This window comes from Cydia fagiglandana, chromosome 19 (assembly GCF_963556715.1).
Source record: "Cydia fagiglandana chromosome 19, ilCydFagi1.1, whole genome shotgun sequence".
Taxonomy (NCBI): Eukaryota; Metazoa; Arthropoda; class Insecta; order Lepidoptera; family Tortricidae; genus Cydia; species Cydia fagiglandana.
The window spans coordinates 8,456,874-8,473,189 of record NC_085950.1 but is presented as its reverse complement, the minus strand read 5'-3'; the positions used below and the strand labels follow the sequence as shown (position 1 = coordinate 8,473,189).

Genomic DNA, 16,316 nt, shown 5'->3' with positions numbered 1-16,316 from the left:
ATAATCACTTGAATTTTAACAACCCTAAATAGCCGAAAGAGATAGTGCTATATATTAGAAAGGGATAGCATGATTCGACCCTGAATCGCTGTTAAACTTCGGGTTTGTAGGAAGTGTCCTTTTCTGTACGATAGTACTATTATTTCTTCTTTGTCTGAACATAATTTTTGTTACAATGGTGTTGGCAACTGTCAAAGGTTTGCATAGATGGCGCCATCATAGCTTGCCCGTTTCAATATTTGGCTAGCATTCAGGGCACAGATCAAAAATATTATGGTATGGTAGTGGCGCCCCCTATTACGCAGAGTTTCGCGTAATATTCCCTATTGGTTTAACTTGTTTATTTTTGGTGAGATATTTGATAATTGCCTTTGCTATAAAAAAATGCTAACTTCCAACTATTGACCAAAGATATGTAATGAATAAGGACTGTATACTTATAAAAACCGGACAAGTGCGAGTCGGACTCGCCCACCGAGGGTTCCGTACTTTTTAGTATTTGTTATAGCGGCACCAGAAAATGAAAATTTTGAACTATCTAGCTATCACGGTTCGTGAGATACAGCCTGGTGACAGATGGACGGACAGCGGATTCTTAGTAATCGGGTCCATTTTTACCCTTTGGGTACGTAACCCTAAAAAAACCTTGAAAAGTTTCTTCCTGTAGATAACGCCGGTTCGGCTAGTTAGTCAAACAAAAGCGAAGCGCTATTAATAATTTAGATTTTAGCTCATTACGTAGCCTCACATTTTTATCCATCTAATTATATGACAGAAACCTAGGCTTATTCTTTTTGGTGTCGTCCCATTCGTTTTTGGTCAAGTTCTTAAATTAGTCCTATTCTGCTTTTGTCACTCATTCTACATTCGTCACAATCCTCGGTGGCTTTCAATGTAGAATGCGTGACGAAAGCAGAATAGGACTAATTTAAGAACTTGACGAAAAACGAATGGGACGACCCAAGACGATACCTTTTTTATTCATAGTTGCTGTTCTTTTCTAGATCTAGGTACCTATTGAAATTACTACTAAATAAAAAACATTTTACGTTATTCATAAATATAGGAATTTATTTTCGAACAAAATTACAAAACTTCTACGCTTATATCTATGTATTTATTTACTTAATTAACCTAATATTCAAAATTTCAAATCATAATCTGTCATGCCGCACAGAACTAAAAACTCATATCTTGTCAATAATTGCATATAAAGTGGTATCGTCTTGGGTCGTCCCATTCGTTTTTCGTCAAGTTCTTAAATTAGTCCTATTCTGCTTTCGTCACCCAATCTACATTCATCACAATCGTCGGTAGCTTTCAATGTAAAATAAGTGACGAATGCAGAATAGGACTAATTTAAGAACTTGACGAAAAACGAATGGGACGATCCAAGACGATACCTATAAAGTCTCTTTCATAAGTATTTTAGCTATAACGTAAATAAAAAGTTCTACCTCTGTATATAAAAATATTTTGACAATATCTTAGAAAGTACTAGTACATAAACTGTACAAAACCATAATAAGAGTTGCCTTTCACATAATGTTATATATTTATTGTTTATTTTAAACTATTTCAAGGGAATTGCCGTGGGATATAACAAGGGAAGGGCTGTGTACCTATATGTTATAGTATGCTAAATCAATTTTAACGAGGCGATTGCAACCACGACGCTTATATTATAAGTACACTATAAGCATATTTACTTATAAGTATACTTAACTTCTCACATTAGAAACTTAAGCGCTTATTACCTCTGTATGGTCGCCGGCCACTTTTTGTAGGATATCCTGTCGCCCTAAAAAAAGTAAAAGTGCCCGGTGGACGTGTATAGTCTGTATCTTCTTATTTAAATAAAAGTTAACAAACAATTTGAACATTTTCGGGTAGTTATAACATTTATTGACCAATTACAAAACCGTCTGGATCAGTCACTGAACGACCTGACATTATTTGATCGTGTAATGTTTTCATCTACCCTTAACTGGCGCTTTACTTAGAGGTTATTAGAGTAGGTACTACCTATGTATTTTATGCACATATGTATTTAATCTATGTTCCGTAATTGCAATCGCCCTAACTGCCAGTATGTTAGGTATGGACACAAGGTGCCTAATATGTAACTCGGTTCTTAATATTACGTATACAAACTATGAAAACAGTTCAGTAATCTTAGCACGTGTGCGCCGCGACAGTTACACGCCCGCGCGGAAGGCTTACTTGGCCCTTTCGAAAAATAGTGGGAAAAAGACGAGTAGAGTCCGTATAACCTAACTTTGCGCCGAATTTAGCAGAACAAAGCGTGGGATTATAAATATGTTTTCATAGAAATTTGACATTAATGATGGCATTGCCATACTTTGTTTGAGTTAGCCTGGTCCTGCACCACTTTAGTTCGCGCGCGAGATACTGTCGCAGCGAACTTGTGCCAAGCCTACAGATGCGTACAAATAGGATGCAATATTTACTAGCAAGCGAGTTTTATTTCGAGTTAGATATTAACCTTCTAATGCTTAGAGCATTTAGTAACAAGAGACGCCTTTTTGCGGGGGAGGTTCACGTAAAATGTATGGCTATTCCTACATGATATGTACGTAACGTACAAATAGGCATATAAGATAAACGTCAGTCAATACAAAAGTTTGCACAACTGTGCAAGGTTTTCGTCAGAGGGGTAAGCTCTTAAAGGCGACTCCGGTTATTAAATGCTCCAAGTTCTAATGCTCCTTTTTAGAAATTAATATATTTTTTTCTAGAAATTATACAGCATGTCTAGAAACCACGATTCTGTTTGATACAAACACATATATACTTGGTCAAGCAGATCTTGTCAGTAGAAAAAGGCGGCAAATTTGAAAAATGTAGGCGCGAAGGGATATCATCTCATATAAAATTTGAATTTCGCGCCTTTTTCTACTGACAAGATTTGCTTGACCGTCTATAGTCAGTCGGTTTGAATAATGTTTAAAAATCATCATGTTACATAAACCTAACGCGTACATTTCGTATACAAATCCAATGTAATGGCTCCTCTACACGATGGGCCAACGCCGGCCACTCCAAGGGACGCAGCCATGCGGTAGAATGAGATAGCAATATCATTGCTCCCTCTAACGCATAAATGCGTCCCTTGGAGTGGCCGGCGAAATAATATAAAAATTGCAAGTTGAGTTAACTTTAACTAGAAATGCCCAATTTGGGGGATGTATCGAGTATTATTACACTTCTATAGTTGTGCCGAGAACGTTCTCAATTGACTCATGGGATGATAATATTTCTCGAATGAGAATATTATTCATACAAAATGGTACCACGTTCTAGATAACGGCACAACAGGAATATGTACTTCAAATAAAGTATTTTCATACACATTTTAAACTGTTATAACAAAATTATTACAAACGAACATAATTATCAACTTCTGTTTGTGAATTTATTTTACATAAAAATGGTATCGTCTTGGGTCGTCCCATTCGTTTTTCGTCAAGCTTTAAATTGGTCCTATTCTGCTTTCGTCACCCATTCTACATTCGTCACAATCATCGGTGGTTTTCAATGTAGAATATGTGACGAAAGCAGAATAGGACTAATTTAAGAACTTGACGAAAAACGAATGGGACGACCCAAGACGATACCATAAAAATGAGTAGATATACATAATACATGTCTATGTATAAAAATTAGTGATAAGTACCTAAGTTTTAAATGCTTTGAGCCAACTGAAAGGTAGAATACTGACAATTTTAACAGGTCTAAACTAAGTTATAAAGTCTAGTGAAAGATTCTGACTTAAGTCACATTTACACACAGACTTCATTTATACCAAAATATGAGTATTTTATTTACAAGTTAAACTTCACAATCATAGCACGATCTGACATAACCCCCTAAAGCCCACCGTACAAAAAAATGACACTCGAATTTGAAACCAATAGAGACGAAAATAAGGTTGCATTTCTTTTGTTTTGAAATCGAACGAACCAAAATGCAAATTGAATATGGTAAATAAATTATATAGGCTCTAGTGATAAGGGGTTCAAGTGTCGCGCAGCTCAAGTGAAAAAAGGGTACAAATGTTACATGGGACTTATAAATGTATAAATAGGTACCTTTTCTCACCTGCGCTGCGCGAGTCTGGTACCCCTTTTCATTACAGCCACAAGTGCCACAATATTGAAGTAGTTAGTTAGTACTATGGACGATTTGATGCTTTATGCCAGACGTAAGCGTGACGGTCTTTTAAATAATTTTTAAACATATTTTTGTATGTTGTGTATTGCACTTCATATATCGCAAATAGAAACACGATTTTCTCTCTTCAATAACAATACATATTTTACTGTAATGTCAATATAGGTAGCTATTTTACAACATATTATGTAAATCACAAATCATTGTTTGATTCACGATGTAAAAATCATTCCATAATAATAAAAAAGTTAACTTGTAACTCATATTTTGACGAAGTCCAACAAATTAAATGAGATATCTACTTAACTTACGTGTTTGGTAAGGGTTTTAAGGGTCCTAAACTAAGGAGGCCGTCGGCCCCGAGCGCCTGCAGGCTCGACGTCATGCCGTTGTTGACGTTGTGCACCGATATCACCGGAATGCCGAAGCACCCGCCCGCCTGCTCGCGGTTCGCTAGGGGAATAAAACTGTATATACCTAAACTACTTAATCTCTGCAAATTCTCCTCCTGAGATAGGTCTACTACGGGCAAACCTAGCTCCCTATTTGGCCCGGTAACGTTGTGGAACACCCGCTTGTGGTGCTGGAGTTGTAAAGACTTAGGATAGGACGCGGGACACTCGTCGCATTTGAATCCTCTCTGTGGATGCGCCGCCGCCATATGCGTCGATAGCGAAGTCGAATTTGAGAACATTTTCCTACAGATCCTACACGTGTGCATGTTGGAGCCGACTTGCGCTTCGGGGATGGAGAAATTACTAGATTTAGACGTGTGTTTAATACTAACGCCGGCGCCTAGATTGGGGATGTGCGGGATCGGCCGCTCCGGCGTCGGCGACCGGCTCTTCTGCTTCTGTTTTATACTGATACCTCGCGACGCTAAAACGTTCGCCATCGCGTTCGCCTCCTTGTTGACCGTCTTCTTGGTGATAGAGATCCCGCTGCCGAGATTCAATTTGTCCTTGGCGCCCTGGACGCTCGAGATCATCGGGAGGCCCTCGCGCTGCTTCTGCATCGCCATGACCTGGCAGTCCTCGTTGTCGTGCTTGCCCGGGAGCAGCATGTCGGGGCGGCGCTTCTGGCCGGGGCCGCCGGCCATGGCGGCGGGCCGCTTCATGGGCATGCGCGGGCCGGCCGCCTTGCCGCCCCGCAGCTGGCCGTGCACCTGCACCCCGGGGCGGACGGAGGGCCGCGCGCCGCGCACGGGCATGCGCGGTCGGGCTCCGGCGCCCGCCGCCATCCGGATCTGCCCGGGCGCCGGCATCTGTGTGGGAGAGGCGCCCGGGGCGAGCTGGCCGGGCGGGAAGGTCTGCACGTTCTGTATCCGGATGCCGCTGGCGGCGCTGGTCGGGGGCTTCATGCCGCCGGGGCTGGAGGCGGGGTAGGGGTGGGGCGAGGAGCCGGGCGGCCCCATCTGCCCCGGCGGGTTCATCATGCCGGGCGCGGTCTGCCCGTACGCCTGCTGCATGTTCTGAATCGGCGAGGCGGTCGAGTACGGCGAGGAGGGGGTCGTGTAGGAGTTTTGCTGCATTCCCGGGGAGAAGCCGGGCTTCGACATCGGCACCTGGTAGCCCATCGACGTCTGCTGGCCGTATCCGCCAGTGTAATGTTGGCCGGGATACTGGCCCGGCATCGGCCCGGAGGCGTTCCCGAACATACTGTTCCCCGGCATTTGCTGGTAGCCGGGCTGGTACGCGTTCTGCCCGGGGGGATACGCGTTGTAGCCCGCCTGGGGTGGCACCATCCCTCCTCCGGGGTAAGCCTGAATATTTATCATGACATTCTGCTGATGCGTGAACCCGGGGCCGCTGTTCATTCCGGAGAGCTTCCCAACTTGATCCGCCAAGCATTTCACCGGCAGCAACTGTGATAAAATACTATTAGTTCCCGCCGGATTGTAGGGCATTAACGAGGAAGTCGGTGTGACGAGACTTTTCGTGTGACCCGTCATTCTTATATGATCGTCGAGCAGCGATATATTTGTAAATCTAGTATTGCATACATCACAGGAGTGCTGGGGACCTAGGGTGTCCAAAGATATGTATTCGCTAGCATCCGACAGAGAATGTTCCTTTTTAGTGGCACTGGAGAGAAGGCTTTCGAATATTTCGTCTGCACTTTTTTCAAGCATATCGATTGCCGGTTTCGTGTCGGGTGCGTTCCAGTTGAAAGAATGCTGTTTTTCGGTAGATGCCCCGCCTGCCATAGAATTTAGAGTTGATGCTAGGACGGGTGTGGAGCTGTAACTAGACTGTGGAGTATGGTATGCTGGTGGTGGATAAGAAGGTACCGCCGGTTCAGTTTTCGGAATCAAAGGCGGTTTAACATCAGAAGCCGGCGTGGCTGACACTACACAACAGTCGTCATCATCATCCCCAGAGTCACCATTGATTTCTATGACGGTTACGCCGGTATCCTCCTTCTTCGTTACGGGGAGGAGGGGAGTTTCGGCTCGACTGAATGACATGGAGGCTGGGGAGTGAGCGGCGGCGGAGCCCGCGTCGGGTTCGGATTTGATTCTAGCTATAATAGGGGTGCTTTCAAGCGGTGGAGCTGTATTTCCTCCTGGAGGCGGCGAGGTTCTTTCAGACTTAATTTGACCTGAGAACAAGGGTGTTCCAGCCGTAGATTGTTCCGCCGATGTATCCTCCACTTCTTGCTTAACGGTGACATTCTCTGCACTCGTGTGGCTCGCATTCGAGTCCCGCCGCTCAGGGGTTGAAGTTGTAGAAATATCTTTCCCTGTAGGTGCAGACGTTGCCGCGAGGGGTAAATTCGCGCCCCTTTTAGGAGTCTGCTTAACGGCTGGTCTTACAGGTTTTGCGAGCTGAACTTTGACAGGAGACGGAGTGGTCACGGCCTCAGTTTTAGGCGGGATTATTTTGGTCACGTTGATAACTTTTTTATTTCTAATATTAATCTGGCTGTTGATTGTCATTTGCTTGCTTCCGTTGTTAACGGGGGGAGTTTTCTCGTCCTCTTGTTCGTCCCCTGATGGCTCCTGCTCCTGATCATCAGGCTCTTCTTCAGAATCTTTAGCGTCATCTTTGTTATCATCCTCATTCCCGCTCTCTTGGCCTTCGTCATCAGAAGTTTTAAAGTCTTTAAGGCCGTTTACGACTTTAAACGAGTTTGAGTTGCCATCAGATTTCAATTTAAGCTTGATGCCTCCGAGACTGCCGAGTTTTTGCATAACGTCATTAGTAGATGGAGGATCCGGTTTTTCCTCCTTTATCGGCGTCGTGTTCTTTTTAATAGTGAATCCGAGGCCGCTCAGTTTGCTTAATGCAGATTCAGAATTGGTGTTGGAAGTATTTTCTCCGGGCTTTTTGATGGAGATGCCGGTATTTTTGAGGAGTTGTGAAATTTCTATTTTTTGTGGCGTTTTCTGGGGTTCCTGTTTTGGTGGTGGAGAGGGCTGGTCCTCGTCGGACCACTCGTCACCGGAGGGGCCATATTCGTCGTCGGACGGCAGCTTGTCGAGTACGATGGATGGCAGGGAGACGTGCTGAATCAAATGGTTCTCTAGCTTTTCCCAGTCGGGGTAATCCTCTTCGCACGTGAAACACCGGTATTCCTGCTTAACGGGCTTCTTTATAAGAGCTCCAGAGGACTGAAGCCTTGCCAGAAGATTCTGGACATTTGAGGGTTGAGGAGGCGGATCTTCTTCCTCTTGATCTGGGTCGGGATCTTCTATTGAATCTTCTTGTTCCTCCCCATCTGAAAAAAGAGGAAAAGAGTTTCGTTAAAATGGAGCATTAGTATTTTATAATGATTACGATTGTTTTATAAGCTATTACAAATGGGGCCTTCTCGGCTGTAGAGACCTCTTACCCACTTTCCCCACTACTTTAATAGCTCGGTCGTCAAGAAAACTGCATCTATAGAGTTTACTGTGCACAATAGTATATTTTTGCTCCTTTACGTAACAAAAGCAAAGCTAAAAGGAAGGATTATGATCTGAGCAATCTAAGTAGGTGTGTGTGCGTTCTAATGTGTGTGATCTACAGAAGTCTCCAAATCGTTAGCTATGGATAAATATATACCCCCTTATAACATAAACGTCTGCTACAGTTGACAAGACGATAATAATCGTTTGTCCCTTTCCAACGTAAGGGACGTAAAGGTACAAACGATTATTATCGGCTTGCCAACTTTAGTAGACGTTTATGAATACCTAAGGGAGTTAGTATATAGGCAATAACAATAGTGTTTCTATCATATATAATTTTTGCAGCAGAGGGATTAATATTTATGTATTTCCCCGCCAATATTCAATTTTGTTTCAAAGTGATATAGGGTTCAATTTTGCACCCTTATTTTTTGACACCCTTATGCCTTAGTGCATAATTATTTGCCATCGTATTTTCACGGAAACGCACGAACTAGCTATTTCAGTCAGTCTCGGTACAAAAAGTACTGACGCTGACTGAATGAAGCAGCAAGACTAATACGAACGTTTCCGAGAAAATACGATTGAAAACAATTATGCACTACATCTGTATCTACCCATTAGACCTGTATGACTATAAAGTGTCATTCCATGGAACAAAAGTCACTAGTAAATTCATCATTCTTTGACAGTTTCAATATGGCGGTTTGTTTACATAGTTAGCAAGTTCCACGGAATGACACTTAAGGTATTGTACGATTAAACTTATTACCATTTTTAGGATGTCAAGTTCTACTTCTGTTCAGTGAATTATTTTGTAATTTTAAGACGGGCCAAAACCGGGATACGTGGAAAGGGAGGAGGGAGGCCTTTGCCCAGCAGAGGGACACTCTAGGCTCATATAAATAAATTTAAGACCTGTACATCAATATGATCATTGATCAACATTAAATCATCCTATGTAAGTATTTCGAGTTATTCCCACTAATTACCACCAAGTTGTTACCAGTGGTAACTACCTAACTACTGGGATCTTTTTCCCATCTTTTACCACTGGTTTCGTTGAAGCTGGCCAAACCAAAATTTTGTTAGATTTCAATACTAATAAAAACAGTATAAATACATGTTAAACTGAGCTGGTGGTTGGTGGTAAGTACTGGGAACTTTTTCCCAGTAGTTACCAATGGTAAAATGTGGGGAAAAAAATCCCAGTAGTTACCACTGGTAAAAACTTGGTGGTAACTAGTGGGAATAACCCTGTTCTAAATATCGATCGTATATTCGCTAGTGTGGATGTAATCACTTTACATTTCATGGACCTACAATTAACTATTATGGTTTTTCAATTAACTTTTACTTTGTTATCGCGTGGACGATGCGCCTTTTTTCTCATTAGCTCTAATGACAATCTCGCAGTATAGGAACATAACATATCGCAAAGTGCGTTCCTGGCATTACAACTACAACTGTCTGTAAAGGACATCGACTGTTTAAATGTAATGTACTTCGGACATATAGCAAGGAAAGATGGTGGCAGCCTCGAAAAGCTTTTTGTAACAGGCAAAGTGGATGGGAAAAGGCCTGGACGTGGACGCAGTCCAATACGTTGGTCCGACCAGATCCGCTCCGCTCTCGACTCCACAGTCCACATGGCTCTCCACACCGCCAAGGACAGAAACAGATGGAGAGAAATTGTGAGAGAGAATGTGATTCAGAAGGGAGGTCACGACCCTCATCACTGAGGATAACGACGCAAGGAGGAGCTTAAATGTGCATGTCCAATAGCCATGCACGCACACGTCACGCTAGCGGTGTGCCGTCTCTCATAAGGATCTGCATATTACAACGTGCACATACACGCATTCGGTGTACCGGCCTTAAATGCAAACTGCCGGAAATATACAGACATCTCTATAATCACGTGTGTATCTCAGGCGCTCGCTATTTTGTAATGATACATACTTAGTTGATTTTGGAAACCAAAACTAGTTTCATGTGTTACCTAATCTTGACATCCGCGTCCGCGGATGTGAGCCATTAAGTAATCTGCATCCGCAGATGCCAAAAAATCTGTATCCTCAACAACCCTGATACTAAATATCAGCGAGAAACGGGGTTGCCTGTCGCGTATCCCTATCCCTATATCTACTTGGCCTGCAACCCTTCGTTTCCCGGCCTCTATAATAATGTACTCTATAGATTCAGGTTATATGTACCTAGCTTACTTATAAGCCAAGCAAAACTTTATCAGTTTCTGTTTTGTTCCGTAAAGAGGTCACACTCATACCTGATAATAAAGCCATTAAAAATAATTGGCCTTCTTTCAGATATCAGCGTGCTGGAGAAACTGCAATAGTTGATTGTTGACCAAGGGATGAAAGGCACTCATTACTGCCGAGGTAGTTTGGCGTTAAAACTCCATACAACACAATTTTGACTACAACCAAAAGATAAGTCTAAGAAAAAATCGTTCCTCGGAAACAAAGAAAAAGTTATACTCGAATAGATGGCGCCACACCTTTGGCCTCTACTCGTCTAGATGGCGTTGGCTACACCGTTTGATATTAAACAATTTGAACAATTATCAGTGAATAAACTTGGGTCAAAGTCATAAAAAAAATTAAAAGGAAAACTCATTTATCCAGGGTGTCCCAGACTTCGACGTCAAGCCGTAAACGGATGATAGACAAAGTCATAACAGTTATCATAAAAATACAAAAAAAAAACCAACTCATGTTTTTTAAAAATTATGGTCACTTTAAAAATTCACTAAAAAATCCACACCCTGTAATGGTTCTTTAACTCTTGTTACTACAAATTCCATAATTTATTCTATTTTTTTTATTATTGTGTAATCTTGAATAATTACAGGTTGGGGATTTTTTAGTGAATTTTTAAAGTGACCATAATTTTTAAAGAACATGAGTTGGATTTTTTTTGTTTTTTTATGATAACTGTTATGACTTGGTCTATCATCCGTTTACGGCTTGACGTCGAATTCTGGGACACCCTGTATACAGGGTCATTTTTGGACCGGTAGCCATATTGTGCGAGGTGATTAGGTAGGTCATACTGAACAACTTTTTCTAAGGGACCAACACCGATCTCAAAAAAAAATTTGGCCTTCCCATAGAAAACGTCGACATCCACTCGACCAAAATACTGTATGAAACGGCTAAAAAAAATTTTTTAATACAGTTGCTCAAAAAGTGCTACTTTACGTAGCTGTTTACCGTGCGGAAAGTTGGCTATCTCGAACTAGTGCTTTTTACTTTTCCAATTTTTTTAAATTTATACTTGTTCCAATTCACGACTACTTATTGATGAGTGTTAATATTAGTTTCCTTTAAACGTCGTAATCAGCATAAAAACCTACCGTTAATGTAAGAATACGAAAAATATTACATATTTCATATTTAATTACTTACCTCTTCATCATTATAACACGTTTATTTTTTAATATTCAATATTGAAAATTCCGTTCTTAATAAGTTGACTGAATGGAACGGAATAGCTGCCAAACGCCCATAGATATAATATACTTAAAGACGACGTCTAACCGAGCTGTCACTGTTACCACTTTTGTTTAGTGTACGATTAACAATGTTTTTCTTATTTTTTCGCAACTGTATTAAAAAACGTCGTTCGATACACATGCGGAAATGTCATTCTTCACTCGTCCCGAGTCTCTCGGTACTCGTGAAGTAATGACATACCTTCCACACTAGCATCGAAATGTACTATTGTGATTTCAGAGTTGGTCATATAGAAATAGTTGTTCAGTATGGCCTACCTAATCACCTCGCACAATATGGCTAACGGTCCAAAAATTGCCCTGTATATATACCGATCTCAAAAAAAAATTTGGCCTTCCCATAGAAAACGTCGACATCCACTCGACCAAAATACTGTATGAAACGGCCTAAAAAAAATTTTGTGATTTCAGAGTTGGTCATATAGAAATAGTTGTTCAGTATGGCCTACCTAATCACCTCGCACAATATGGCTAACGGTCCAAAAATTGCCCTGTATATATACCTATACATTTTTTGATGTTTTTATTTTACACATTTTGATTTTTACTCATGGATACACTGTATAATTTTATGAAGTGAGACCCAGATGTCAGACTCAGGACTAATTGCTGTACTCACGTCTGTGGGACACGCGCAGCTCATATCTCCCGGTCCTAGTACCGCGTTGCGGCACGGGCATCACTGTCCGATGCCGCGAGTCGTTTGAGGAAGGTACTGAGCGAGACAGAACTATATCGCGGCTACTCAGACATATGCCGGCTACATACGTAACGATAAATCGTTACGATAAAACTGTGCAGTCAGACTGTGCAGATAAATCGAACCGTGTGTATGACAAATCGTTACGATAATCGACAATGATTTGTCATACACACGGTTCGAAAATATTTGGCGGAGTCTGATAGGTATACCGCACATCAGTCGCAGAGGGTTAAAATCAATTAGTTACCAATTTTTGTCGTGATATTCGAATAAATTAATAAAAATTACTAAAATGTAATATTTGACGTATTTTAAGTACCTAATCTTGACATCCGCATGTGAGTCTTTAAACATCCGCATCTGCGGATGTCAAAGTATCCCATCCTACTCCCTACATCCCTGCTACTAATATATGCCTCTCCTACACTTTGGCAATGCATACTTTCTTGCAAAGGAGTTGACCAGTATAGCATGACCTCACACAAATAGCTTTTGGGCCTTCTAGGCTTCTAGCTCCATAACTCCCTGATCAATCCTGCTCATTAGAACTTAAAAACCGGGCAAGTGCGAGTCGGACTCGCGCACGAAGGGTTCCGTACCATAAAGCAAAAAAAAAAACGGAAAAAAAATGCAAAAAGTAAACGGTCACCCATCCAAGTACTGACCACGCCCGACGTTGCTTAACTTTGGTCAAAAATCAGGTTTGTTGTTTTGTTTTTATTAGTATTTGTTGTTATAGCGGCAACAGAAATACATCATCTGTGAAAATTTCAACTGTTTAGCTATCACGGTTCGTGAGATACAGCCTGGTGACAGACAGACGGACGGACAGCGAAGTCTTAGTAATAGGGTCCCGTTTTACCCTTTGGGTACGGAACCCTAAAAACCTCCTAACACCTCTCTCCTCTTTTGAATTTCATACTTTACTAAAGTTGCTATAAGTATATTGCGTGACAAACTATCCTCTTACACTGACAGTTCAGTCAAAAAACATCAAAATCGGGATGCGCCTCTAGCCGTGTATATGTATTCCAAGTTGAATGTAACAGTCTAAAACACACATTTAATAGCTAATTTAAACAATTAATAAAGCTTTTAAATTTCACATAGGTTGTAACATATTTAAGTTTAAAACGTGAAATAGAATGTCAAATGAATGGGACAAAACCATGAAATGAAATGAGCTATAGATGAAATACCTAGCAATTCAAAAAGAAGAAACCAGGACATGAAATGAACTATAGATGAAATACCTAGCAAATGAAAAAGGAAAAACCATGAAATGAAATCAACAAATAATGAAATACCTACCTTCGCAAATAAAATTAAGAAAATAAGCAATATTTTTACTTATAATTTGCTTGATTATTTACATTATCTACACCCTCGGAGTAATTAACAATGGAGCCGCCGTTAACAGGCGTTCCCTTCTGTCGAAAATAGTCGGCCAATGGTCAACCACATGTCAACCATATGTATGGACTGACGTTTATCTGACATGACGTACCTATACGTTTGATGTGCCCCTCTCCCGCAAAAAACGGCAGACTATTTTGTACCGAAAATTTTAGACATGGCGTCTCCATTGGTTATATCCTCTAAGTCTACACCTTATTTCATTGCGAAATTTGCAATTGGGTAACTCCTACATTGTAAAAAAATATTAAATGGTGTTGTTTTATTTTTATGATCACTTTAACTTTAACTAATATTGGTCACCTATTTTCCATAGCGTCTGTAGTGCAGTGTAGCATTAGAGGGAGTGTCAACAAAACTATGGGGGAGATTTATTTTTTAATGAAAGATGACACAAGCCATTGCTTTGATTTAAAATATTTAAAACCGTGCTGTTAATACACTTCTATAATTAGAGTTAGACCTAAAAAAGTCTGCAACAATTTCGATAGTTATATGCTGTGCAAGTGTTATTTATATGTCATGATTCCATAGAAGTTTCCATGTGCTATCAAAATCATTGAAGACTTGTTGTGGTCTGACTTTAAATTAGTTCTATTTAACTTGTGAACATTCAAGAAGGCATGAACGCAGATATTATAGTCTGTCAAGCCATTTCTGTCAGTAGAAAACAGCAGCAAATTTAAAAAATGTAGGTGTGAAGGGTCATCATCCCATAGAAAATTTGAATTGTCGCCTTTTTCTACTGACATAGTTGACCGGCTATATTAAAGACCGTTAGACTAAACACAAACAATTAGTACTAATTAAAGTAGTGAAAATAATAAATAATTAAATAGGCGACAAATAAAGCAAAAACAAAACAAACCTGAATCATTGTTTGTGGAAGGTAACGGGTAATCAGGTTCTACCTTTGTAGCCATGATTTACCTGTAAACAAGTAGATTTTGATTAAATAAGCACCCATGAACATGGCACAGCATGATTTGGTGCCAAAAGAGTGTCATTGGGAAGACTTATTAATTTGTCACATCAAAAATAAAAAAATAAAAACAGAAACAGTACAAAAGCTTTTCATTTTAATTTTTTAAACAAATAAATGGAATGTTAGGAAGTTGTTAGGAAACAGTATGTAAATGCAATAATTTTCTTTGATTGGTTCTGTTTCTATGATGAAAGCATTGAAACCACAATATTTAAATTATTTAATTACAACAACAATACAAATGAGCACAGGTAGGTACGTGCTAAAGAAATGCACAAATGTATTTATTGCATCACAATATAGAATAACTACAAATCACTACGGTACGTGCCCTTTAAAAACAATGCACAAAAACTACAGAAAAACAATAACATGCCGCCCTTGCACCGTACATGAATAATAAATAATAATGGTTTATTATTAAGATTTACTCACGTGCATCATCCACTTAAACACAATTTAATAATAGATTGTTCCAATAAATGTGAATTCTATGAGATTTCTCGAAAAAGACGCGTTAAATCACATCCCACACTTGAGACACTTAAGTTGGCGTCAGGTCCGATAATCCGGCATAAAACTAATATCAGTCCAATTCACAACGGTAAATACAGTATATTATACAAGTTCTTATTCACTTTTCCGCCAAAACAATGAATAATAAACAAGAAAATGGTTTTTCCGCGTACTTTCTGTCTGTCACAGTTCTTCGTGAATACAAAATGGCTGGCCAAATAAACGAGCACTTGTCAAAATGCCGAGCGCGGAGACCCGATCAAATAACCCGACTCATGAACAACCAAATAAACTTGAACAGTGTTCAATGTAATCCAATCAGTAAAATTCTTGAACGTTTTATTAATTTATTCAAATAACAACAGTAATCAGAGGTATGAATTCAAAACTCTGAATATGATATGAACTCTATCTAAGGTCGATTCAGTTCGTTCGGACCGGACGACACACAGCTTGAAGCGAATGGTCGAACGACGCAGATGCCAACCGGCCTGTGTAGTATGCCAGTACAGTATTGGCTGGCTGGCAATTCCTAGCACAGAGACGGAGACTGACGCTAATATGTTCCGTCCTATTCGCACCCATGGCGTAATGTCGGGCTGTCTCGCATATACTTTCTATAGACGTGACGTGACAGTTATACAACACAAGTATCTGTAGGAACGCGGCGAGGCGAGGTAGGTATGGCTAGGTAGCGACGGGTATTATTATCGGCCCGGCTCGGGTTGGCGTGACCTCGCTGGCGCGCCGACTCGAGCAGTTTCGAGCGGAGCGGAATAATAATAATTCGTCGTTATTATTATGCAGCGCGAGCGTGGAACTAAAACCGGATGATCGCTCGCGGCGCGACGAACTCGTTTCGTTCGCATGACCTTGTTTCATTATCATAAATCACGTCACGTAGAATTTATCTGACTGTTCATAATTAATGTTCCGCCCTTAGAATTATTTGATTCGTGAACAGTTAAAGTAGGTATTGTAACATAACTAGTAACTACATCATTAAATGAGTTAAGTATATAAAAACTGTTTACTAATAGGTAGTTATGTTTAATGAAATAATGACTAAATTAGG

General features: G+C 40.5%; 1 protein-coding gene across 1 annotated transcript; it reads right to left on the bottom strand.

Moving 5' to 3' along the window:
- Positions 1 to 3,639: 3,639 nt before the first annotated feature.
- Positions 3,640 to 15,590, bottom strand: LOC134673728 (atrophin-1-like). Its single transcript, XM_063531729.1, has 3 exons — positions 15,161 to 15,590; positions 14,609 to 14,670; positions 3,640 to 7,914 (listed from the first exon to the last, which is right to left on the bottom strand). Exons 2-3 carry the CDS (start codon positions 14,661 to 14,663, stop codon positions 4,502 to 4,504), a joined length of 3,468 nt encoding a protein of 1,155 aa, XP_063387799.1. The 5' UTR covers positions 14,664 to 14,670; positions 15,161 to 15,590; the 3' UTR covers positions 3,640 to 4,501.
- Between the last annotated feature and the right edge of the window lie 726 nt (positions 15,591 to 16,316).